We start from the raw sequence: 23,766 nt of genomic DNA on the forward strand, positions 1-23,766 counted from the left end.
ACTCTAGGAATTACATTATACATACAACTGCATTATATGTACATTACTGTCTACTAATATCAACATTTTACCAGTTAGTGTTGTCTAGAAACATTACCTCCCTTTCAGTCCCTTACTTTCATCCATTTATAATATAACTGCCTTAAAGATTTCTTCCCCTTTGAGAACCACATTAGACAGAGCTAAAATTTTTAGTTCAACCTCAAAACTGGAGTGGAGAATATCTACTGCATTTACCCATATTCTTACTCTTTCCACTATTCTTTTTTCTTTCTTGATGTTTCAACGTTCCGTCTTGTATTACTTCCTTTTCATTTCAAGAATTTGCTGTAAGCCATCCTTTTGAGACAAATTTACTGAGTTTTCCTTCATCTGAGAAGGCATTTTCCCCTTTTTTCTTGAAGTATAGTTTTGATGGATTTAAATTCTTAAGTTTTTAATTCCTTTCTTTCAGCACTTAAAAAATGTGCCACTTTCTCCTGTTCTCTAGGGTTTTTAATGAGACACTCTAATCATTCTAATTGCTTTTCCAATATGGGCAAAATATCATTTCTCTATTTCTCATTTCAAGATTTATTCCTTTTAATTTTCAGAAGTTTGACTATTATGTGATTTGGCATGAGTTTATCCTGTTTGGTGTTTTCACAGTTTTTTGAATCTCCAGTTTTATGCTTTTTGCTATTTTTCAGCCATTATTAATTATAATACTTTTTCAGCCCCATATTCTTTTTCCTGTCCTTCTGGAACTCTCATAATGTGAATTTTAGAACCTTTGTTATTACTTCCATAGTTCCCTGAGGCTTTGTTCATATCTGTTCAACCTTTTTTTGTGTGTGTGAGAGAAACATAGAAAGAGAGAGTGACAGAGAGAAGGACAGACAGGCAGGAAGGGAGAGAGATGAGAAGCATCAATTCTTTGTTGTAGCACCTTAGTTGTTCAGTGATTGCTTTCTCAATATGTGCCTTGACATATGAATACAATATATTCACCAACTCAGTATTACTTTCATCATATCATTGCATGTTCAAGAACTTTAGTTTCATACTTCTGGGAAAATCTGCTTTAAATATATGCTTATTTTCAATGTTTTCATAATCTGATACCACCTTACTTATCCAATTTTGTTAATAATTAGACTCTAACATACAAAGCTCATTCTTTTCAGTTTGGCTTCTTCACTGCCCACTCACAGGTCATGCTCATCCCTCCCTCCAGGTCTCACTTAAAATACCTTTCCTTCTACCCCCTGTCATATGAATACTACTCATCAAAAAAAAAAAAAAACCCTGAATAAGTCCAACGTTAGTCAAGAAATTTTCTTTGACAATTGATTACTTTCACTATAAAATAATAATGTAATGGTTTGGTGCTACTTTATATATTTTCTTGAATTATTTTCTATTATTTTCATGTTATTATCTTTGCCTCCCAAATTAGAGTTCACACTTTCTGAAGACAATTCTGGGAACACAGTGGTTATTAAATGGGAACCTGCTAATTGTCTTATGTAAAGAAGAAAGACAAAATGAAGGACTACCCTACTTCTTCAACTCCTATGATTTTGAAGCACTTTAAGAGATGTGAACAAAATCTCTAACAGTCTTTCCAGACTTCGAATGATTTATGACAAAGGATTCTTCTTTAATAAAAAGGAATTCTATATACTTTGGCAGTACAGACAGGCTGTTTGAAGTAACAACAGGGACACAGAAAGGAAGAAATGCTTCAGCATTGGCTGTAGTCCTCCAGGAACTGAGAACAATAAAACCTTTCACTCAGTTTCAAGTAAGTCAGGAAGCCCAGACAATAAAGGAAAGATAAACTGAAAGCCTTTTTCCTCCTCGATTTTACTGCGTCAATTAGACAAGTCTTGAAAGGAGATGTCTGGGAATATATCTATAAAATTTTGATTCTCCACTGGAGTAAAACAGAAGCAGAATGTAGTATTACTCTCTTTAAAATGAATTGTATTGCCCTGGCCGGTTGGCTTAGCGGTATAGCATCAGCCTGGTGTGTGGAAGCCTCAGGTTCGATTCCTGGCCAGGGCACACAGGAGAAGCGCCAATCTGCTTCTCTACCCTTCCCCTTCTCCTTTCTCTCTATCTCCCTCTTCCCCTCCTGCAGCCAAGGCTTCATTGGAGCAAAAGGTGGCCCAGATGCTGAGGATGGCTCGGTTTCAGCAGAGCAATGCCCAGATGGGCAGAGCATCACCCCCAGGTGGGCATGCTGGGTAGATCCCGATTGGGCACATGCAGGAGTCAGTGTCTCTGCCTCACTGCATCTCACTTCAGAAAAATACCCAAAAGGGGGGGTTGTATTAATAAAGTTTCTGCAAATTGACATAAAAACAAATTATCTGAAGTAGCCTCCAACCAAGTTATTCTATTACTTTTTTTAAATTATAGATTTCAAACCACCTAAAATATTCTTGTATATTGGTTTACTAGTTACATGTTTTTTTTTTTGTAATATACGTTCCTTGAGTAGAAATATTTTCCTTATTCACTTCATGTATTACCAGTCCTCAGAAAAGTACCTGGCACAAAGTTGGAGCTAATAAATAACTAATGATAAGAAGTAGCTCTCCAGTGACTCCAAGATTTTAAATAACTAACCACATAAATTGTTCCAAATGAACATTTATTCCTTGCCTCACACAAACTTACCAAGCATGGTGTGTGAGATGGGGAAGGTGATGGTGGGCTGGCCTGTCATCCTCCAGCGGCTACAGAGGTAGGAGAGGTCTGTTCTAAGCATTTCCACTATCATATTGTTGTCCAGGGCCAAGTAGAATTGTTGCTGGTCTATAAACTGAGAAAAATTAAAATAACAGCTCAGAATAATTTATTCTCACAATTCTCAAAAATATTTTAAAGTAATCATATATTCAGAAGAGTATATAAGCTGTCACAAAGGCAACAATACTTTCAAATTTAATGCTTAATTATTTCCACAGTGTCTGGTGGTTTATTTGTTATATGCCATAATTTTTTATATTTTTACAGTGTGTTATAATTTACAAAGTGTTTTAAAGTACATAATTTTATTTAATTCTATAACAACCAAGTGATGTTTTTATTCTTTCAATAGATAAAAATAAGGCCAAGAGACTTTAAATAGATTAGCAAAGCCATATGGCTAGCAATGGCAAGATCAGAAATACACTATGGTTCAGTTTTTTTTTCTATATCTCAGCTACACTATTTCAGATGTAAGATGACAATGTAGAACTTAAGCTTTCTTTTCAGGAAATAGTTTCTCTTCCTCAGATACACATATAATTGGGCACACTATTATAATATAGACAATAAACATCAGATTAACAATGTTAATAATCATGGCTAAAACAGTATTGACATTTTTGTTTAGAAGAGGATATCAAAGATCTCCAGGCTTGTAAAAAGGGCCCTTTCCCTAAACAAAGAGAACAAATACTTTGGTAGCTGAAAAATAAAAGATTTGATTTTGTTTATAAAGGATAAATACAAACAAGAATAGTCTTCTTCTTAACTTTTAAAAGTAAGGAGTACTTCTTAAAGTGCTCAAACCTTTGTAAAATCCCTAGTCACTACTTCTGCAACATCTAAGACTACTCAATAGCCATAATCACTTGGCAAAACTCTGTTCTGGAAATTCAATTCAGTTCAACTCAACAAGTAGTTACTGAGCAACTTAATTTGTACAAGGCCTCTATGGAACTCTGACACTTTTCCAAACTCCAGTAAATGCTTTATTTCTGTAATGTTTCTCTTTTATTTCCTTTCATCTCAATATATACAGCTCAGAAAAATTAGGGGATATTTCAACATGATTATGAAGTGATAAAAAAGGAAGGATTTGATTTTTTTTTATTGAACAAGAACATCAGAAAAGCAAACAACAAGTTAAAAAAGTTGTTTGATTATGCAAATGAGATGCAAAACCAACTTTTATTTCATGAGTGAAAATGCACTATACAAAAGGGTGAAGGCACTGGAGTATCTGCACGTTCCCTGATCCCCTAATTTCTGTGAGCGGTCATCTCATTCCACCAACCTGTGGAGTAAAGGTAAAGATCGTTTTCCGAATGTCATAGAGTTTTGAAGTTCCAAGGACTCCCATGTGTCTGTAGGGTCGGCCACTGAGTTTCATTCTACTATTGCATCCTGAGATAGAAATGAGACATGGTCACCATATTGTTAATGTACAAATCAAATCAGCAAAGATTTTTTGTATTGATTTATACTTTCGATTGAACAAACTAAGTTCTATGTCTCAAATTAGTGTTCATGTCATGTAGAGTACCATAATAAGCACTGTGTAGCTCATAAGAACTTTACACTCTTGTAGACCGAAGATGGCAGTGGAATAAATGTAAGCTATACTGACCTCTTCCCAGGACCAAAGTGGAGTTACAAGTAAATTATGGAACAACCATCTTGAATAACCAACTACATACTAGCCAGAGAGAAATCTTATAACCAAGGCTTTAGAGAAGCCACATGAAGACTGGTAGAAAGGGTCCAGATGCGAAAAAGGCTGGACCCATTCCTATAGGTGGTGGCTGAGGTTCTGGAAGGATATATCAGCTGTGGGGGTTTCCCTGAGAGGTATGGGTCCTAAATCTCAAGCCAGGTTCCCCAGCCCAGAGCACCAGGGAGAAGTGCCCACATAGCATTTGGCTGTGGAAGTCTGCAGGGTTTTTGTCTGCCACAAAGAGACAGAAGTCTGTAGAGATGCAGGAATCTTTTACACAGCCAACACACAAGATGTCATTCTCAGTCACTCACCCTGGGCTCTGGCAGTGGGAGGGCAGAGCCAACTAGAGTCATGAGAGAGTCGGGTTTTTGGCTCTGAGGAGAGACCCGGAGGGACAGCCTGCAGGATCACTGCTGAGTCATTCTCCAATGCTGCAGACATCATCTTTCTTGGGTGAAACACTCCCCTCAGCTGTGTGGCATCAATCAACACAATGGACTCCCTCTCACCTCACCATGCAGAGATTAGTCCCTGCCGAGGAGTCAGCTGCCTTGGCAAGGGTGTAGCATTCTGAGCAGACTCAGAGGGTGTAAGTGACTCAGCTGTCTGGGTTTGAGGTGAAGGCCATTCTTCCCACGTTTTAATGAACCTGACTGGCATTTCCCCTCATGGGAGATTCAACCTTCTTGGCTGCTGGTAGGCCCACCCTCTGGGCTTCAAAGGCCCCACCTGCCAGATTCCTAGTGGCTTCACCTTGCCAAGGTCAGGGCAATATGCAGGATAGACTAAATGTGAGGCTCTGGGGAGAGAGGGGCAATCCATCAGCCCCATTCTCCCAACCTCACCAGAGAAACTTTCTGTGATTAAAAAGGCAGCCAGCAGGAAGAGGCAGTTGGAGGCAGAACTTGGGTTGTCCAGGGACCTTTGTTAATGGCCCCAGGGCCAAGTGCTATTAAAAGCCGGCCATGGTGCATAGCTTGGTTCTTCCTACATGCACCCAGGCCCCACAGAGGCACACCCAAACTGTGGATTGCTTGTAGCTCCAAACAGGTTGCCGAGTGCCAGTGACAAAACATATATTGAATATCTTTTTATGTCAGAATTAGTACTACTTATTTTTTCTAGAACATATTTTTCTTGGGAATTTCCCCCCTCCTTTATGTAAGTGTGAAATTTATCAAATATGTCATATTTTTAGTGTTGCTTAACTCTTAGGGACAGAACCAAAGGGTTTTCAATGCCTTGGTGATATTCCAGGCTCCATTCTATAAAGCACATATTTTACTTGCGATTAGTATCACAACCAGTTTTATCCACTGCGCCTTCCCTTTTGTTTCTTTTTTATTATGGTAAAATATACATAGCAGAAAACTTACAAATTAATGATTTTTAAAGAATTCTTTTCTTAAACATTTTATTTATTGATTTTGGAGAGAAGAGAGAGAGGAAAAAAATAAGGATGGTGAGGGAATGAATGGGAAGCATCAAGTTGCTTCTTGTATGTGCCTTGACCTGGCAAGCCCAGGGTCTTGAACCAGCCACCTCAGCATTCCAGGTTAACAGTTTTATCCACTATGCCAACACAGGTCAGGCACAAGTTTAACCATTTTAAATAGTTCAGTGGCAATAAGTACATTTGCAATGTTGTAAATTATCACCATCACCTATCTCCAGAACTTTTTCATCTTCCCAAATTGAAACTGTACCCATTAAAGAATAATCCCCTATGCTCCTGTCCCCTCAGTTCCAGCCAACCATCATTCATTCCATCCCTATGAATTTCCTTACTCAAAGTACCTCATATATATGGAATTACACAATATTTGTTCTTCTGTGACTGACTTATTTCATTTAGTATATGGTTTTTAACAGTCATCCATTTTGCATATGTGTCCAAATTTTATTCTTTTTAAGGCTGAATATATTAGCAGAAAAACAGACATACAGACCAACAGAACAAAATCAAGAGTCCGGATATAAAACCACATACGTATATATGGATAAATCATCTTTGACAAAGGAGCCAAAAATACACAATGGAGAAAAGAAAGCTTTTTCAATAAATGGTGCTGGGAAAATTGGAAAGTCACATGCAAAGGAATGAAACTTGACTACAGTTTGTCTTCCTGCACAAAGATTAATTCAGAATGGATTGAATACCTAAATATAAGATCTGAAACAATAAATTACACTGGAAAAACATGGGTACTAAACTCATAAACCTTGGCCATGGAGAACAATTTATGAATTTGACTCCAAAGGCTAGGGAAGTAAAGGGAAAAAATAAATGAATGGGATGATATCAAACTAAAAACTTCTGCGCAGCAAAAGAAACTGACAACAAAACAAAAAGGCAGCCAACTAAATGGGAGATGATATTTACAGACAACAGCTTTTTTTTTTTTTTTTTTTTGTATTTTTCTGAAGCTGGAAACGGGGAGAGACAGCCAGACAGACTCCCACATGCGCCCAACCGGGATCCACCCGGCACGCCCACCAGGAGCAACGCTCTGCCCACCAGGGGGTGATGCTCTGCCCCTCCGGGGGGTCGCTGTTCCGCGACCAGAGCCACTCTAGCGCCTGGGGCAGAGGCCAAGGAGCCATCCCCAGCGCCCGGGCCATCTTTGCTCCAATGGAGCCTCGGCTGCGGGAGGGGAAGAGAGAGACAGAGAGGAAGGAGGGGGGTGGGGGTGGAGAAGCAAATGGGCGCTTCTCCTATGTGCCCTGGCCGGGAATCGAACCCGGGTCCCCCGCATGCCAGGCCGACGCTCTACCACTGAGCCAACTGGCCAGGGCCAGACAACAGCTTTGATAAGGGGTTAATATTCAAAATATATTAAGAACTCACAAGCTCAGCAACAGACATGCAAACAATCCAACTAAACAATTGGGGAGCCTGACTAGGCAGTTGCGCAGTGGTTAGAGTATTGGCCTGGGATGCTGAGGACCTAAATTCAAATCCCCAAGGTCATCAGCTTGAGCACGGGCTTACCAACTAGAGTGCAAAGTTGGTGGCTTGAGCATGGGATCATAGACAAGGCTCTATGGTCGATGGCATGAGCTCAAAGGTCACTGGCTTGAAGCCCAAGGTCACTGGTTTGAGCCTAAGGCTACTGGTTTGAGCAAGGTGTCGCTGGTTTGGCTGGAGCCCCCTGGTCAAGGCACATATGAGAAAGCAATCAATGAACAACTAAGGTGACATAATGAAGAATTGATGCTTCTCATCTCTCTCCCTTCCTGTCTATTTGTCTCTATCTATCCCTGTCTCTATCTCACTCTCTGTCTCTGTCTCTCTCACTAAGAAAAATAAAGATGGGGAGATGGGGAGAGGACTTGAACAGACACTTCTCCCAAGAGGACATACAAATGGCCAAGAGTGGCCCTGGCCGGTTGACTCAGTGGTAGAGCGTCAGCCTGGCGTGCAGGAGTCCCAGGTTCAATGCCCAGACAGGGCACACAGGAGAAGCGACCATGTGCTTCTCCACCCCTCCTCCTCTCCTTCCTCTCTGTCTCTCTCTTCCCCTCCCACGGTCGAGGCTCCACTGGAACAGAGTTGGCCTGGGTGCTGAGGATGACTCCATGGCCTCTGCCTCAGATGCTAAATGGCTCTGGTTGCAACAGAGCGATGCCCCACATGGGCAGAGCATTGCCCTGGATGGGCAGAGCATCGCCCCCTAGTGGGCATGCCAGGTGCATCCCGGTCGGGCACATGCAGGAGTCTGTCTGGCTTCCTCCCTGTTTCCAACTTCAGAAAAATAAAAAAAAAATTTTTTTTTAAATGGCCAAGAGATATATGAAAAGATGCTCATCTTCACTAGCTATTTGAGAAACGCAAATCAAAACTACAATGAGATACCACCTCACACCTGGCTATTATCAACAAGACAGGTAATAACAAGTGTTGGAGAGGCTATAGAGAAAAAGGAACTCTCATTCACTGCTGGAGGGAATGTAAACTAGTACAACCATTGTAAAAGAAAGTATGGTGGTTCCTCAAAGAATTAAGAATACAACTACCGTATGACCCAGCAATCCCTTCACTGGGTATATACCCCCAAAACTCAAAAAGATTGGTACATGAAAACACATGCACCCCCATGTTCATCGCAGAATTATTCACAGTGGCCAAGACATGGAAACAACCAAAGTGTCCCTCGATAGAGGAAAGGATGAAGAAGATGTTGTACATATATACAATGGAATACTACTCAGCCATAAGAAATGATGACATAGCATCATTTACAACAGTGCTAGTCAACCTGGTTCCTACTGCCCACTAGCGGGCGTTCCAGCTTTCATGGTGGTCGGTAGCGGAGCAACCAAAGTATAAATAAAAAGATAGATTTAACTATAGTAAGTTGTTTCATAAAGATTTATTCTGCCAAATTTAGCGAAAATCTGACATAAAGTACTTGGTAAGTAATTATTATTCTATGCTTTAACTTGTGGTATCTCTGTTTTATAAATTTTATAAAGTAAAGTTACTTCCCTACTTTATAAATCACCATTACTGTGGAACCGGTGGGCGGTTAGAAAATTTTACTACTAACAGAGATACAAAAGTGGGCGGTAGGTATAAAAAGGTTGACTATCCCTGATTTACAACAACATGAATGGACCTCAATAACATTATACTGAGTGAAATAAGTAAATCAGAAAGAGCAAAGAACTGTATGATTCTATACATAGGTGGGATACAAAACTGGGACTCATGGACATAATTAAAAGTGAAGTGGTTACCTGGGGGAGACAGACATGGGGGAGGTGACCATGAGGAACTGGGTAGGGAGAAGAGTGTCAAGAGGGACAAATAAGGTGACAGAAAATGATTTGACTTTGGATGATTGGTATATAACATAGTCAACAGTTCAAATGCTATAGAATTGTTTACCTGAAACCTATGTACTCTCATTCATCTATGTCACCCTGTTAAATTTAATTTTCTAAATAAAAATTTAAAAAACAGCTGAACATTTTATGGTATATATACATCACATTTCATTGGTTGTTTTTTGTTTTTCATCCATCATTGGACACTAGGTCTTTTTTGGTAATTTCTTATAGTATAATATACATGAAGTTAAGTACATATTTTTACATAGTAAACACAATTCAAATGAAGATAAGAAACATTACCAGGATCCTGAAAACCTCCCTTTTGTTCCATTCACAAAGTTTACCACCAAAGTTTAATTACCATAAATAAGTAGTAGGAGTTGTCCATTTTAAAGCTTTATAATAGTAGAACTATACAATATGTACTTTGCTTTATATCTCGTTTCTTTTACTCAACACTATGTCTATGAGAGTTATTCATATTGTTGTACATAGAGGAATAAGCCCACTCGTTTTAATTGCTGTGTAATATTCCAGGCTATGAATGTATCATTATTTATCCATTAACTTGTTGATAAACATTTGAGTTTTCTCTCCAGTGTTTTGTTATTGTAAATAAAGCTATTATGAACATTCTTGTGTTGGAGATTTCAAAAATCACCTCCACATCTAGGGATTTAATAGGATTCAGGACTCATTGGTGAGGCTATAGTTATGATATCTTAAAAAGTATAGTTACAGGAAAGAAGAAACTGATCAATAGTACTAAAAAGTAAGACTGGAAAAATATATACATAGTGAGCATACATATGTACAATAAATGATAAAGGTAGCATTTCAGAATTGTTTACATGAACATTCAATCAACTGTGCTGAAAAGACTAGCTAATTATTTGGCAAACAAATAACAATTCTTACCTCATAAGATAAACTAAAATTAAAATTCTTGACTAAGAGTTAAATGTGAAATTGTAATAAAGGAGAAAAAATGCAGTGATTATGTACCTGACCTAGGAAAGAGTCTAAGCATAATAGCAAAGAAAAATACCAAAAAGGAAAATTTTACTACATAAAAATGTAAATTTTCTATATATAAACATCAAATACAGAGTTAAAGGGAAATAGTAAAACAGCAAAATATTGCAATAATATGTGGAAGACAAAGTGTTACCATCCCCAGTACATGAAAAAAAAAAAAAATCCTTGTATAAAGCAGTAAGAAACTGATGGCAATTTTCCATTTAAAAAAAGTTTAAAAAAGGCCCTGGCCGGTTGGCTCAGCGGTAGAGCGTCGGCCTAGCGTGCAGAGGACCGGGTTCGATTCCCGGCCAGGGCACACAGGAGAAGCGCCCATTTGCTTCTCCACCCCTCCGCCGCGCCTTCCTCTCTGTCTCTCTCTTCCCCTCCTGCAGCCAAGGCTCCATTGGAGCAAAGATGGCCCGGGCGCTGGGGATGGCTCTGTGGCCTCTGCCTCAGGCGCTAGAGTGGCTCTGGTCGCAATATGGCGACGCCCAGGATGGGCAGAGCATCGCACCCTGGTGGGCAGAGCGTCGCCCCTGGTGGGCGTGCCGGGTGGATCCCGGTCGGGCGCATGCGGGAGTCTGTCTGACTGTCTCTCCCTGTTTCCAGCTTCAGAAAAATGCAAAAAAAAAAAAAAAAGTTAAAAAAAATATAAATAATTTGCAAAATTAGTAGCAAAAAGGCTACTTAACTTATGAAAAGAAAAGTTTATCATCCATATGCTTAAAAACTGAAGAAATTATGCTAGTATAGATATTAAAATAGCATTGTAGAAGGCTATTTACAAAAATGTAATAGAGTTTATCATATAAGGTTATTTTGCAAAACACATATTACAAAGCCTTATTTCTAACACCATTTTTCTAAAAACAAGGTTTTTTTGTTTTTTGTTTTTCTAATGAGAGACAAAGAGAGAGAGAAAGACACACAGGATGGGAAAGAGTTGAGAAGCATCGACTTGTAGTTGCGGTACCTTAGTTGTTCATTGATTGCTTCTCAGAAACAAGTATGTTTTTATTTTCCAAAGATTTACTGGAAGCAAATGTTCCAAAACAAAGTCAGTGCTTCCTATGAGTGGTAGGATTATAGGTGGTTTTTATCCTTTCATTCTGTGCTTTTCTCTATTTCTCATTTCCCTGCAGTCAACATGCCTTAGTATTTATGAAAATTTGAGAGAACCAGAATGACATATCTATTCAAAAGAAACTAGGAGATAAATTCAATAACTCCTGGAGAAAGATGTATCTGATAAAATGGGCATATTTGGTGTTTAAAAATTTATACAAAGTCAAGAAAATAATATCTAAAGGAAAGTTACAGAATAGAACATATATATATATATATTATAAATCTCACTGATAAAAGCTTACCCTAAAATATACTTAAAATATTGATAAATATATATGAAAATGTGCTGCTCCTGCTAGATACACAAGCAACAGGAGATACCATTTCAAAACAAAAAAAAAAGTAAAGCAAAAATAAAAAAATAATAAATTCACTGGGAATTAAAGAAAGTAAATTAAAATAACTTAAGTATATTAAAATGGCTAATCTCACAAAAGTGACAAAAACCAATGCTGTGTGGGTAGTAAAAATAAAAAAGGATATATTTATATTTATTGATGTCACTAAAAATTGGTCTTTCTAAAGTATTATTTGACAACAGTTAACAAGATCTACAAAGTTGTTTATAGTCTTATTCAGAAATTGTTTTCTGAAAATATACTAAAAAAACAGGCATTCATAAAAGGGTAAAATTTTTGGAAACAATTCAAGTACTCAATAATAAGTGAACAATTACCTTAATTTTATGGAATAATACATATGGGCAGTTTATCATCCTACTTACTGATTGTAGAATTTTACAAGTCTAACACCCTTCTTTCATCTTGTTCTCCCTCTGTTCCTTTCAGTCCAACTTGGCAGTGTTTGTGCTAATATAACAGTCTTAAAAACACTGTAGGTCTTGGCCATGGCCGGTTGGCTCAGTGGTAGAGCGTCGGCCTGGCGTACGGAAGTCCCAGGTTTGATTCCCGGCCAGGGCACACAGGAGAAGCGCCCATCTGCTTCTCCACCCCTCCTCCTCTCCTTCCTCTCTGTCTCTCACTTCCTTTCCCGCAGCCAAGGCTCCACTGGAGCAAAGTTTGCCCAGGCACTGGGGATGGCTTTGTGGCCTCTGCCTCAGGTGCTAGAATTATTTCGGCTCTGATTGTGGCAGAGCGATGCCCCAGAGGGGCAGAGCATCGCCCCTTGGTGGGCATGCTGGGTGGATCCCGGTCGGTCGGGTGCATGTGGGAGTCTGCCTGACTGCCTACCCTTTTCCAGCTTCAGAAAAATAAATAAATAAAAACCTCCCCCAAAAAACCCTGTAGGTCTTGCATGTACATCACGGAGGTTCAAGCCATTTGACAAGAGTGTCCTCCCCAAGATCTTTCCTGGATAATCCTATTTCTATTCCTAGAAGGATCCTATTGAGGTGGTTGAGGGGATCCATGAATCATAAGTCAAATCTCTTCAAAAAGCCCCCTGTGTGAATAAATATTTTGATATTTTGTAAGCACTAGCAAAAGGTTTTCCAGTCACACCCTTGACCATTTTTTCCAGAGCATGCTTTCCTGACAGCAAATCTAATTTTATCATTTTCCCAATCTAAATAGGCTGAGAATTTCATCAAGTCTTGGTGGTTTTTACTTGTTTTTGCTTAACTGTTCTTCCCTCAATTTATCTCTTTACTTTGCATTTTATTATAAGAAGCAAGAAAACATCAGGCCACAATTTCAATACTTTGCTTGAAAATCACCTCAGCTAAACATCCAAGTTTATAATTTACAATCCTGTTTTTCTACATAACTACAGGACATAATTTAGCTAAGTTTTCTGTCACAATATAACAAGGATCCTTTTCTTCAAGTTTCCAATAACATGTTCCTCATTTCCTTCTGAACTCTTACTATCAATGCCTTTATAACAGTTTGTTTGAGGCAATCTAGACTTTTTCTATCATGTGAACAAAATTCTTTCAGCCTCCACCCATTACCCAATTCCAAAGCCACTTTCACACTTTCAGGTATTTGTCACAACATCACCTCACTTCCCAGTACCAAAATCTGTATCACCTTCCTATTTTTGCTGTAAAAAATTAGCACAAACTTAGTGGCTTAAAACAACACATATTTATTCTCCTACAGTTACGGAGGTCTGATGTTAAAATGAGTTTACAGGACTAAAACAAAACCAAGGTGTCAGCAGGATTGGTTTCTTCTGGAAGTTCCAGGAGAGAATCTGATCCTTGCCAATTCCAACCTCCAGAGGCTATGGCTATTCCTTGGAAATCTTTGGTTCACATCTACATCACTCTGAGTTCTTGTTTCTGTTGTCACATCTCTTGTTTTTATAATCTCATCTCCCTCTGCCTTCCTTTTATAAGGACACTTGTGGTTACAATTTTTTTGTGTGTGTATTTTTCTGAAGCTGGAAATGGGGAGAGACAGTCAGACAGACTCCCGCATGCGCCCGACCGGGATCCACCCGGCACGCCCACCAGGGGCGACGCTCTGCCCACCAGGGGGCGATGCTCTGCCCCTCCGGGGCGTCGCTCTGCCGTGACCAGAGCCACTCTAGCGCCTGGGGTAGAGGCCAAGGAGCCATCCCCAGCGCCCGGGCCATCTTTGCTCCAATGGAGCCTTGGCTGCAGGAGGGGAAGAGAGAGACAGAGAGGAAGGAGGGGGAGGGGGTAGAGAAGCAGATGGGCGCTTCTCCTGTGTGCCCTAGCCGGGAATCGAACCCGGGTCCCCTGCACGCCAGGCCGATGCTCTACCGCTGAGCCAACCCGCCAGGGCCACTTGTGGTTACAATTAAGGTCCACTTGAATAATACAGTATAATCTTAATTTAAATCATTAATTTAATCATGCATGCAAAGTCTCTTTTGCCATATTAGGTAATCACAGGTTCCAAGAATTAGGATCTGGGTATATTTTCAGGCCATTGTTCAACCTTACACAAGGGTAGTTTAAAAGTTCTGCATATCCTTTCTTAGTTAATAGTGTAGTAATTTATTTAATATGAAATTTGCAATAAATTATGTAAATCTGAAATTTATAGTAATTTGTTTAATGTGTCTATCACTAAGTTTAATATGTAATTGAATAAAAATAAGTATTAATCAAAAATAAGTATTACAGGCCATGGCTGGTGGCTCAGTGGACAAATCATTGGCTCGATGAATAGACGTCCTGGGTTCGATTCCTGGTCAGGGAACACAGGAGAAGCAATCATCTTCTTCTCTCCCCCTTCTTTCTCTCTTCTGCTCCTGCAGCCAGTGGCTCAACTTGTTCAAGTATAGGCCCTGGGTGCTGAGGATAGCTCAGCTGGTCTTAGCACATTGGCCTCAGGTGTTAAAAATAGCTCAGTTGTGAGCATCAACTCCAGACAAGGTTACCGGGTAGATCCCAGTTTGGGTGCATGCGGGAGTCTGTCTCACTATCTCCCCTCTTCTCACTTAAAAAAAAGTATTATATTAAGAAGTAGAATTTTTTAGTACTGTCAAACAATTAATTACATGACCAAGTATAAAATATCTGAAAACAAGTTCTTTGACCATTACTCTATGTAAAATTAGCATGTATTCAATACAGAAATATAGGTCCCTAGAAAGAAGAGAACACATTAGTTAAGCACATGCTTAGAATGTTGAAACAATATTGCCTGCTAATAGTCATGCCCTATGTACCAAAGAGTTCATAAAACACATCTAAAATTATAAAGCCTGCTGAGAATACATAGGGTCAGAAACTTAAATTTCATAGACTCTAAACTCCTTCTAAGACCCAATTTAATAAAGCACTATAAGATCAAGAAAAAGTAAAAAGAAAAGAAACCAGCTTGTATCAAATGCTTTGATTTTAGCAAGCTGGTCCATCTCCTTACCTAGGCTGGAATAAATGTGGCTGAGAATACGAGCTGGTTGTACTCTGATGGGGTACACCTCGGCAATGGTCTCCACATCAATCCCCTTGTCTTTTAAAATGGCCTTAATTTCTTCTGTCTCAGCTAAAATTGAAACTGTAAGAAAGAAAAAAAATGAGGCCAACAGAAAATTTTATTTCAGTAAGAATCTAAAATCTCTCAAGCCATATACTCTTTTTGAAAGGAAGAGGAAAAGGGGGAAGAAATTAATAATTATTGGAGAGCCTAAATGAAACAATTATTATGCTAGGTATTATCTAATGAAAATATATTATCTAAATGAAAATGGAAAAAAGATCTCATAACCAGAGTATCATATTATGGTTTTTGGCCAAGTATTTATGTCTTCCTACAGAATGCCACTCTCTCTTTATATCTGGGATTTCGTGTTTAGATAGGGAAAATAATCAAACATGAAGTGTGTTACAGGTTTGGTGAAAGTTGATTCTCCAAGGCTCTTTCATATGCATACCTTTAAGACCAGGGCTAGGATTATAAGAGTAATAAAGATATGATCTTTCTTTACTCACTAAGCTCTATTAATGGTATTAAGAATTCTAGTCCCAATACCTATAAAACGTCTTTACCACTTCCACTTCAAATGCAAACCTGACCTCTTTTTGTCACTATCCTATTGTTTTACCTCTCCCAAGAAAAGCAGATCTTTCCACTTTTCCTTATGTTTCAATGACTTCATTATTATCCTAGTCTCTGAGGGTAAAAATTTTGAGGTGATTCTTGACTCTCGAATAACTTGATCTAACATCATACTAAGTCCTGCTGTGAAGCTCCTGAGAGATCGCCAGTGACTTGACTTCGGGGATAGTTATATATGAAAAATAATCCTGTGTATTTTTTTTTAACCTTGTTATACTTGACATCCTATATGGTCATACAGTTAGTCTTTGCTTATCAGTGTGCATAGAAAACATGATATAAAAGATAATTCCTCTTCCTCTCCCATGATAAAGCTTGTTCTTCTTTGAGGCGTATGCCATCTGGCTATATTGATCTCTTGTTGCTCTAACACATTCATTAAAGACTTTGACTCTTGGCTCACAGCCTTCTTCTTCTTTCCTAACTCTTGGTATAATGCTAGATTTTATCATTGGAGTAAATGCCCTCAAACATTTTACACTTCATTGTATGAAAATGTTTAAACCCTGAATTCTTGTCAAAATAATTTTACCTGGAGTTAATTTCTAGTGCCTGCCACAAATCCTTTTTTGAAAACAGATCTGGAACAGATTTGTTTGCTGGGAATTTTTTGATTTGCTTCAATTTCACTGATTGGATTCTGTCTAATCAGATTCTCTGATTCTTCTAGTATTTTGAATAAAGTAGATATCTCAAAAATTTTTAAGATTGTTATGAACAAAAGTAAAGATTTGGAGTACTCTGCAAAGAGGCAATAGTTGGAGCCATATAAGCAACTTTATTATAAAGGAAGCAGCCCTACAAAACTAACACAGTGTATAAACACAGAAAGACAAGAGTATAAGACTAAGTACACAACAATTAGGAGGGTGTGAGAAGAAAGGAGTACTAGTAGAAAAATCACAGAAGGAAGACTCAGAAACAAAGCAGAGATAATTAGGTTACAACATCATGATGCTGAAATAAAGTGTTTCCGGAAGTAAGGAGTGGTTAAGAGTGTCAAATAACAGCAATTATTAATCATTTGTTCATAATTAAGATTAAGAGTAATTTTGAAACCAAACAGAACCAAATTCATTTTATACTTTTTGAAGCCTAATAAAATACATGATAAAGAATGAAGTCACTATTTACTGGCCAAACCAGATCTTTAACATAAAGTTTCTGTTGCTGGGAATAAGAATACATACCTTGAACCACAACATCTGGCTTTGGTACAGTTGAAAACCTACGATTCAGGGGATCGATTTCTCCAGGAGCTAAAAATCCCTAAAGGAAAACCGTAGAAAAACAAATTATTATATTTCATCTAAGAGGCAGGCATGAAAAGGAAACAAATACCTTCACTGTATGAAATTTTTAAGCCCTGAATATTTGTCTAATTAACTTTATCTGGAGTTAAATTCTAGTGGCTGCCACAAATCCTTTTTTGGAAATAGGGTGTAAATGATAAACAAAAAGTTTTGTAATTCCACCTCGTTGGTCAAATAAGTTTGTAAATATGATATATATGTTTGCTCACTTATAGTTTGTATTGGGTGTGGGGTACAGGCTGTAAGCAGGCCGGGTCATTATAGCCAAAGGTTTAGTTTTAAGACTAAGCTTTTCCCCAGACCCTTGACTAATTACATGATGTGGGGTGGTACACTCTCATGAGGAATCCCATTATGGTTAAGATAAGTGACTTTATATCAGAGACTTCCTTGTTTGTATATTGGATTAAAGGTTTTGATTTCTACACTATAAAGTGGGGCAGACCAGGAGCTTGCTCTCTCAGTTCCTGAGATTAGCATGAGAGAGGAGAGCAGCAAAAGGCTACATGGAGGAGGCCAAGAGAAGCAGCCAAGATGGTGGAGTGCTGAGGGAGAAGCCAGTTTGTGCAGAGAGAAGGAGATGGGGAACAAGAAGGTGAATAAGGCTGGTGAGCTAGAAACCTTTGATTCTAGGAAACTCGGATAAGTCAGTGGCTTTGGGAGCCCTGAATGGAAAGGGAAGTGTTTTCCCACTGTGTGTATTTCTTGCCCGCCAGGTGCAAGCTAGGATTAAAGCTAATGGCACACCAGTTCTTGGCTCCGTTGTTTCATTACCATCTGTCCGAATCAGATGCAAACCTGCTTGGGCCAGGAAGCTGTGATGGTGGCCGTGCCTATTGGCTTTACACACCTCTACCATGATTAATACCAATGTTTTAACTTATTAGGCCTGTTGACTTCTCATTTATCCATGTATTTGCTATGCTTCTGCTCAACAGATACTCTTTGACTTGATTTGAGTTACTGCCCAATGAAATGAGATGAACTAACTCATTTTGCCCTTAAGAAAACCATTCATCTCCTTTTTTTCATACCAGTTTTTTTTATTTTAATTTTTTTTTGTTTGTGTGTGGCAGAGACAGAGGGAGAGACAGAGAGAAGGACAGATAGGAATAGACAGAAAGGGAGAGAGATGAGAAGCATCAATTCTTCCTTGCAGCTCCTTAGTTGTTCATTGATTGGTTTCTCATATGTGCCTTGATCGGGGGTGGGAGGGAGGCTACAGCAGAGCAAGTGACGCCGTGCTCAAGCCAACGACCTTGGCTTCAAGCTAGCGACCTTTGAGCTCAAGCCAGGGACCATGGTGTCATGATTATGAGCCCACGCTCAAGCCAGCGACCCTGCACTCAAACTGGTGAGCCCGCACTCCAGCCAGATGAGCCTGTTCTCAAGCCAGCAACCTCAGGTTTTGGACCTGGGTCCTCTACATCCCAATCCAACTCTCTATCCACTGCACCACCTCCTGGTCAGGCTTAATTTTAATTTTTAATTTAATGTGTTGACATGGCTTCAAGTATCCCATTCAATATAACACTGTCTACATACCACATCATTTCCCCCATGCCCCATGTAGTCTCTTTCCACCCCCATTTCTCCCCTTTGCCCCCATCCCTCTACCTCCACCCCCCCCACCTTCCCTCTGGTACTTGCTACCCTGTTATCTGTATCTATGTGTTGCATATATATATAATTTCAACTAATACCTTCACCTTCTTTGGTCCCATCATTCAATCCCCTTCTCTCTGACAGCTGTTCCTCTGCTCTTAGTGACCCCGCCTCTGCCTCTATTCTTTTCTTCAGTTCACTTTGTTCATTAGATTCCACATATAAGTGAGATCATATGATATTTGTCTTTCTCTGCCTGGCTTATTTCGCTTAGCATAATAATCTCCATGTCCATCCATGTCATCACAAAAGGTAAGATTTCCTTCTTTTTCACAGCTGTGGAGTGTGTAAATGTACCATTGTGTGCAAATGTATCACAGCTTTTTAATTCACTGGTCCACTGACAGACACTTGGGCTGTTTCCAGGTCCTGGCTACTGTAAACAATGCTGCAATAAACATAGGGGTGCATATCTTCTTTTGAATTAGTGTTTTGGGATTCTTAGGCTATATTCATAAAAGTGGGATAGCTGGGGAAAAGGCAGTTCCAGTTTTACTTTTTGAGGAAATGCCATAGTGTTTTCCACAGTGGCTGCACCAGTCTGCATTCCCACCAGCAGTGCAGAAGGGTTCCCTTTTCTCCACACCCTCATCAGCACTTACTGTGTGTTGATTTGTTAATGAGTGCCATTCTGACAGGTGTGAGGTAGTATCTCATTGTAGTTTTAATTCACATTTCTCTGATGATTAGTGACGCTGAGCATTTTTTCATATGCCTATTGGCCATCTGTATGTCCTCTTTGGAGAAGTGTCTATACAGTTCCTTTGTTCATTTTTTAATTGGATTGTTTGTGCTGCTGATGCTGAATTTTTATTTTCATACCATTTAAATTATTTTAATTGAACGAGAAAGTCACCAGAGAAATTTTACTTTAAACAAATCATTCTTACTATTATTGCTAAATTCATAATAATGTCACCTACAGATAATCAAACCTTTATGCTTGTGGACCTTAGAAAGAAGATACTTATCAAGAAGGGCTCCTGGTGGTTAACTGGGCTCAAATTTAAAAACATAGACTAGCAACTCTTTCTAAACAGGGGCTTCTCACACTTCTGGGAGAAGCCTGCACTGAACTGCCTGCCTGTACTGTGTTCCTACTATCTGAGCAAGCTCTATTAAGGAGTTACTGGAATCCTATTTCAAGGACCATGTGTTTCCCTGTGCAATCAAAACTGCACAGCTATATCCCTATCAGCATCTTCATTGACTAGAGTGGCTCCATTCTGACCAATCAAGACAGTGCCTTTTGGACCAATTAAACTGTGAGGATTTGGAGTTCTCACTTGCAAGAGAACAGATCAAGAGGGACCAGGACTGGGATTTCTCTCTATGTAAGTCATTCCTTTCAGGCTCTAAGAGTAAAGTTTCTCTTTCCACAGAAGACTGAAGACTGTTTTTCTTGGCTAGAGATGAAACACCAAAGACATCTTGCCAGACCAGAGAGGAGTAAAGCAGGCAGAGCAGAACTGAGCTGTCTAACTGGAGAGAGCTCTCATGGTTGCCTCACTCCAAGACCACCTCACAGCTCTGGTCTTCCACAGCTATGTTACTCCGTAGTTGAGTTGTAACTCTATTGAGCTATTCTACAGCCATACTGTTCTCAGAGCTGTGCCACATCACAACTGGGCTATTTGCAATGAATAAAGTTTCCTTCTTGCCTGACCTGTGGTGGCGCAGTGGATAAAGCATCTACCTGGAAATGCTGAGGTCGCCAGTTCGAAACCCTGGGCTTGCCTGGTCAAGGCACATATGGGAGTTGAGGCTTCCTGCTCCTGCCCCCCTTCTCTCTCTGTCTCTCCCTCTCTATCTCTCTCTCCCTCTCTCTCTCTCCTCTCTAAAAATGAATAAATAAAAAAATAATAAAAAAATAAAGTCTTTAAAAAAAAAGTTTCCTTCTTCACCACACCCCAAATTGGAGATTCCTGTTGGTGTTGAATTGGAACCAATGACTCTCAATTGATATGCTGTATACGTGAAACTCATAGTGATGTATGTCAATTATATTTCAATAGAATTGGGAAAAACAAAACAAACAAAAACAGCTGCAGAAAATCAACAATCATATAAAGACAGGTCAAAGAGTCTGGCTGGAAAGGATAACTAAGTCCCACCCTAGGTCCTCTAGGAATCGGGTTATAGTATATTATAATAGTCTACAATGTGTAAATATGTTTGTCAGTAAATTTGAAAAACTTTGAGAAAGATAACCTTTCTTATATGGTCCAAATGTCATAAATAAGCTGAACAGAAATTTCTAAGTGCCCCATTAAGAGCTGTCTCAACACAATTTAATATATGAAACATTTAAAGAGACTCTTACCAAAAAATATCAGAAAAAATAAATTTAAAAAAACTATTATGTTCCTAATCACTTGTCATGGTACCTAAAATTATGTTATCAATTTATTCAATTAAAGAATGAAACATAATGTTGCTTAGAAAAGTTAGCACTTAAATCCATTATTAGTCATATTGTGTAAGCACAACTGCACTCTTCAGTCACCAGGCAAGGCACAAGGGGGTATTTTGAAAGGGAAAGATCTAGGGCCTGACCCCAGAGCAGCTGCAGGGATGGAACCAAGGTAGGAAGCCCTAGGCAACATGAGGGACATACTTGCCAGGGGGAAACATTTTTGTTACGGACTGGTCATGCTCTAACTCTGATGATCTGGAGGAAAATCTATAGTTACAGCAGAATAAAAAAGGCAAAAGATTTAATAAGCTACTCAAGCAGAAGGAGAGCCTTGGAGTTTCCCCTTACCTCTGCCATCAAGCTTCCTAAAATGTATAGAGACTGACCCCACATATGAGGCAACTTGCCCATAGGGACTCGGTCCACAGTGTGAGGATTTTGATATTCTTCATTAACCTAAAGGAAAGATAAAGAGGCCATACAAAGGGTAATGAAAAATTTAAGATACTACACAATAAAAAGGCTGAGTCTGGGTTGTGATTGATACCCTATAAAACAGTCACATATGCAATACACTGAAAAGTCAAACAGTATGACTACAGTCTAGGGCAGTGGTACTCTAACTGTATGTGAAGGAATGGCTGAAATCGAAGAGTTCACAGAGAACATCATTATGGTTCTGCCTGCTGATCTTCACATTATCCTCAATAATAGAATTTGGTCTTTTTAAAAATATCAGTCTCTGAACAATTAATTTGATTTTTTAAATTAAGTTATAGTTGCCCTGGCCGGTTGCCTTAGCAGTAGAGCGTTGGCCTGGCGTGTAGGAGTCCTGGGTTCAATTCCCAGCCAGGGCACACAGGAGAAGCCCCAATCTGCATCTCCACCCCTCCCCGTCTCCTTCCTCTCTGTCTCTCTCTTCCCCTCTCACAGCCGAGGCTCCATTGGAGCAAAGATGGCCCGGGTGCTGAGGATGACTCTGTGGCCTCTGCCTCAGGCACTAGAATGGCTCTGGATGCAACAGAGCGACGCCCCAGAGGTGCAGAGCATCGCCCCCTGGTGGGCATGCCGGGTGGATCCCGGTCGGGTGCATGCGGGAGTCTATCTGATTGCCTCCCCCGTTTCCAGCTTCGGAAAAATGAAAAAAAAAATTAAGTTATGGTTGACATACAAAAAGGCCATATATATTTCATATATGCATTGTGCTGACTTTGAGGATAAGTATATACCCTTGAAATCACCACTGTAAATGGTTTTACCCTTATCTTGCTGTGCAACAATGTCATAACTGGGAGGACTTTAAAAACATATTTTTAAGGTAACGAAATAATATTTTTATTGTCTTATACCTAAAGACAAACTTTTAGAACATGAAAATCAGAAGATGGTAAAAATTATTTGACTCAAATGAAACAGACCTGTTATACTGCTCCTCTTCTCCCAGCTCACCTTGTCAAGAGGAACACTGTACAGCTCTGGCAGAAGTGGGACTCCATTTTTGCCCTTGATAAGGACTTCTTCAAGAGCCTCTCTGTATTCTTGAACCTGTAGGTATACAAAAGGTAGAAAAAATGTATAGCAAGTTTTCTTTGAGAATATAGAGGAGGGCTGTGGCCAAAGAAGGTACTATAGAATATGAATGTATTTACCTAGTAAAATGGAGAAGAAAGGGAAGTACCATTTACTAAATGCTTATTGTAGGCCAGATAAGATACTATGCTAGGAGTTTTGTATGCTTTAATGCATTTAATTTTAATAACCATCCTAGAAGGTATGTATAATTACAAACTTTTTACAGGGAAATGAAGGCTCTAAGAGGTATGAACTCATGGAAGATCACACAGTGAGTGCAAGGTTGAGCCCAGATTTTATCCGCTATGTAGTACCTTAAGGTTAGTTTCTTCACTTCACATATACTGGCTTTTAAACTGTATTTTACCTGACAAGTTAAGTTTCTGTTATGGTTATGTTTACATTTTTTTTTTGCTTAACAATTTGCTGTAATTTAGTAAAAATAAAAAGTAAAACACTGCTATCTCAGTTTCTGAGCTTAGCATTAGAGGAGAGAGTAGAGAGAGGCCCCGTGGAGGAGGCCAGGAGAAGCAGCCAAGATGGCGGAGTGTTGAAGGAGAAGCCAGTTTGTGCAGAGTTTGTGCAAAGAGAAGGAGATGGGGAACAGAGGTGAACAAGACTAGTGAGCTAGAAACCTTTGACTCCAGGAAACTCGGATAAGTCAGTAGCTTTGTGAGTACTGAATGAGTGGGTTTTGGAGCCCAGTGTGTATTTTTACTTGCCCACCGGGTGCAAGCTAGGATTAAAGCTAATGGCCCACCAGTTCTTGGCTCTGTTGTTTCATTACTGTCTGTCCAAATCTAATGCAAACCTGCATGGGCCAAATGGCTGTGATGGTGGCGGTGGCTACTGGCTTTA

General features: G+C 39.3%; 1 protein-coding gene across 5 annotated transcripts in view; it reads right to left on the minus strand.

Annotated features, from left to right (window-relative positions):
* PHKA1 (phosphorylase kinase regulatory subunit alpha 1) overlaps window positions 1-23,766 on the minus strand; it is a 150,613-nt gene that overhangs the window by 62,424 nt on the left and 64,423 nt on the right. For all 5 annotated transcript variants that reach the window (XM_066248707.1, XM_066248709.1, XM_066248708.1 and 2 more), the window contains 6 exons: window positions 22,786-22,881; window positions 21,685-21,792; window positions 17,133-17,211; window positions 15,247-15,381; window positions 4,037-4,146; window positions 2,668-2,812 (listed from right to left, as the gene is read on the minus strand). In XM_066248707.1, coding sequence (XP_066104804.1) covers window positions 2,668-2,812; window positions 4,037-4,146; window positions 15,247-15,381; window positions 17,133-17,211; window positions 21,685-21,792; window positions 22,786-22,881 — 673 coding nt within the window. The remainder of the gene's footprint in view (window positions 1-2,667; window positions 2,813-4,036; window positions 4,147-15,246; window positions 15,382-17,132; window positions 17,212-21,684; window positions 21,793-22,785; window positions 22,882-23,766) is intronic.

This window comes from Saccopteryx bilineata, chromosome X (assembly GCF_036850765.1).
Source record: "Saccopteryx bilineata isolate mSacBil1 chromosome X, mSacBil1_pri_phased_curated, whole genome shotgun sequence".
In the NCBI taxonomy this organism is placed as follows: Eukaryota; Metazoa; Chordata; class Mammalia; order Chiroptera; family Emballonuridae; genus Saccopteryx; species Saccopteryx bilineata.